Genomic DNA, 3,561 nt, shown 5'->3' with positions numbered 1-3,561 from the left:
TATATATATATATATATATATATATATATATATATATATATGAGGCAAAGTGGCCGAGTTCCTTTCAAGTTTTGAGCCTCATGGAGGCAATGACCAAGTCCTTTGGCATTATGTTGCGCATGAGAAGAAGACCCATCAAGCCAAGCAAAATTGGAGTTGGAGCAGATACTGGTGTCATGCAAATTGGCACCCATACAAGTGGCATGTAAATGCACACTGGTGTCACGCAAATGGCACCTGTGCTGGTGGCATGTAAAAACACCCATTACACTCTCGGAGTGGTTGGCATTAGGAAGGGCATCCAGCTGTAGAAAACCATGCCAAATCAGACTGGAGTCTGATGCAGCTTTCCGGCATGCCAACCCAGTCAAACCATCCAGCCCATGCCAGCATGGACAACGGACATTAGATGATGATGATGATGGGTGTATATTTGGGTTGTACATAGAATTGTGAAAATTGTGTTTATAAATTGCATTAGTTTGTGTGTATAGAATTGGGATAGATGTTCATAAACTGTACATATATTTGTTAATGGTTCAGTAATTGAAAAGAGGGTAAGGATAAAAAAAAAAATACTTGATCAGATTGGAGCCTAGTGCAGCCTTCTTGGCTTGCCAGTCCTCAGTCAAACCGTCCAACCCATGCCATCATGGAAAACGAACGTTAAACAATGATGATGATGATGCCACCGCCACCGCCGCCGCCGCTGAGAAGGGCCTGAGAAGGTGTCTATTTCTGCTCATGTCTACACAGGTACCTGAACAATTGGTGAAAGCATGTTACACATTACCAAGCTATACTCACTCAGGAGTGATGGCTGGCTGTACACATATTATTTTATTTGATATAAGATACAATTAACTTTATAGTTTAAATGTTACAAACTAAAATGAACTCATAAGATAACCTGATATCTCTTCTGAATAGTGAAGCAAGCCAAAACATATTTGCCATGGATTTGAACTTCTGACTTATGAACAAAAATTCCAAATTAAATTAGCCGTTACAGAACAAAATATATGTTAAGGAGGTTTGACAAAATGCTATTCTAGATAATGTACTGGATTAAAGGTCAGCCAGGCATTCAGCCATAAGTTACTGGCTCCATACTGTGTCTTACAGACATTGTTCTACATGTCATGGTTAACATTCTTGACTATTAAAAGTACTACTTTCTATTTTATTGCACTAGTTTCTTTGCTTTTTATTTTCTTCACAGTTGAGTAGTCAGTGCTTTATGAGGATCAGCCAACTGTGAAACAGTCTAGTATTATATATAAGTCTCTGCATTTGCAGCCATGTAAATGTGTCACAATATCATAGAAAAGTGAATGTTAAAGAAACAACAAAAATATTGTTCATTTGTCAATTTGTTATTTTTCTGTATCTTCCTCTGTTTCTTTCACTCTTCTTTCATTCCAAGTCTGTGTACTCATCTTGGTTCTCCTATAGTCATTCAGTGCATTATTGGTTCTAATTAAATGACCCTGATGGACTAAAATTTGAAATAGATTCTCCCATCATCATCATCATCATCATCATCATCATCATTTACTATCCATTTTTCTATGCTGGCATGGGGTAGACAGAGTTTATAGAGATAGATTTTTCTGCTGCTGGATGCCCACTCTCTCACCAACTCTTGCCTGTTTCCAAGTAAGGTAATAATTCCTCATGGCCAGATATGTTTTACATGGAAGACTGGAAATGAACAACATCACTTGTATGACAGTGATGCTTGTTTACAGCAATCAAGTGATGTCAAAACAAGTGTAACACACACACACACACACACACACGTGTGTGTGTGTTTGTGTAACAGGCTTCTTTAAGTTTCCCTCTATGAAATCCACTCACAAGGCTTTGGTCAACCTGGGGTTATAGAAGACACTTATCCAAAGTGCCACACAGAGGGAATGAACCCGAGACCACATGGTTAGGAAGCAAACTTCTTAACCACACAACCATACCCATAAGAAATACAAAACTTAACCTATTGAACAAATAAGATTTTTTTAAAGAGGACATTATTGGTGAATGTGAAGCAAATGAACTGGCTTCAGCTAAGAATTGGAATGGCATTGTAGTCTCCGCATGCCTATTGTCTCATGGCATGCTGCGACTCTTTATTTGAATATTCTAAATTATAGTTTCTCTTTCCCTCTTACTAATTTCTGTTAAATATTTACACTTAATTGCTCTTTCTTCAGGAAATGCAGAAAGATATGGATAAATATGGTGAAGAAGCAAAATGGTTGAGCCAAAATTTGAACAATCTTCTTGAAGATACCGAAGATAAAAGTCTGCAGAAAGAATCCAATAACCTGAAAATTATATTGGAGAAATTCAACAACCTTAAACCTGGTGTAGTTGAGATATCCTCCAAATCTCTAATATTTACCAAATGCTTCCAATTTCGTGATGACTTAGATCGTAAATCTCATTGGCTTGAAGAGACACATCGTGCCATTGTTGAAATACCCTATGTCGATAGACTTGAAGATGCTCAAACCATGTTACATGAACATGAGGTAAGCTTATAAATCTTTATTGTATATAGCTCAGTAGCTTAATTCAACATGTTTTATACATTTACGAGAGGAGACAGCAATTTCATTTTGTTATAGCGAATTTTTGATGCTTTATTAATGTTTTCTCATGGCTACTTTATATTATATCATGCATATAAAAATATCTTTGTGTACCACTGTCCCTCTCATTTTCATCATTGACAATACTTATCATCCTCCTCATCATCATCATTTAATATCCCTTTTTCCATTCTGGTATGGGTTGGATGATTCAAAAGGAACTGATGAGCCAGAGGGCTGCTCTGAGCTCCACTGTCTGCTTTGGCATGGTTTTTGCAGCTGCAGGCCTTTCCTGGTATTAACCACTTCACAAAGTGTACTAGGTGACTTTTTTCATGGCACCAGCACTATAGAGGTCACCAAGTACTCAGAGGACAAAGCCCTTCCACAGAGTAGGCTATTGTATGGTATAGAAGGAGGTGAAAGTCTGGTAGAGGGGACAGGAACAAATGTCTTGCTGAAGAGGTGAATACATGGTTTTATCAGCTGGGAAAAAGGGAGAGATAGTGAAGGCATATCTTCAAGGTGTTTATGTCAGCAAAAATTGATGAACTCGTAACATAAAAAAACTACCTAAAAGTCATCAACTACTCAATGGCCCTCAAATTCATTAGAGTGGCTGTGGTAAGATGCTTGCTTTCCAACCACATGGTTCCAGGTTCAGTCCTACTGCATGGCACTTTGGGCAAGTGTCTTCTACTATAGCCTCGGGCTGACTAAAGTCTTGTGAGTGGATTTGGTAGACAGAAACTAAAAGAAACCCGTCATATATATATATATTTATGTTTATTTTTGTATTTGTAATATAATAAATTTAGAGAAATACCATTGGTTTTATATCTAGCGTGAACTAGACATATCAAACAATTTCTCTGAACAATAACTGTTCTCTGCAAAACAAAAATAAGCAACTCCTCTATTTATTTTAGGGTATGCTCTTTCTGACTTATAATCTTATAACGAATAT

At 37.2% G+C, this 3,561-nt stretch overlaps 1 protein-coding gene across 10 annotated transcripts in view; it reads left to right on the top strand.

Annotated features, from left to right (window-relative positions):
• The window catches only part of LOC106881484 (nesprin-1), an 811,219-nt gene that overhangs the window by 190,124 nt on the left and 617,534 nt on the right, over positions 1–3,561 (top strand). For all 10 annotated transcript variants that reach the window (XM_052966929.1, XM_014931893.2, XM_014931887.2 and 7 more), the window contains one exon: positions 2,214–2,534. In XM_052966929.1, coding sequence (XP_052822889.1) covers positions 2,214–2,534 — 321 coding nt within the window. The remainder of the gene's footprint in view (positions 1–2,213; positions 2,535–3,561) is intronic.

This window comes from Octopus bimaculoides, chromosome 4 (genome assembly GCF_001194135.2).
Source record: "Octopus bimaculoides isolate UCB-OBI-ISO-001 chromosome 4, ASM119413v2, whole genome shotgun sequence".
NCBI classification, from domain to species: Eukaryota; Metazoa; Mollusca; class Cephalopoda; order Octopoda; family Octopodidae; genus Octopus; species Octopus bimaculoides.
The sequence above is the reverse complement of the archived record's forward strand: the minus strand, read 5'-3'. Positions and strand labels throughout refer to the sequence as shown.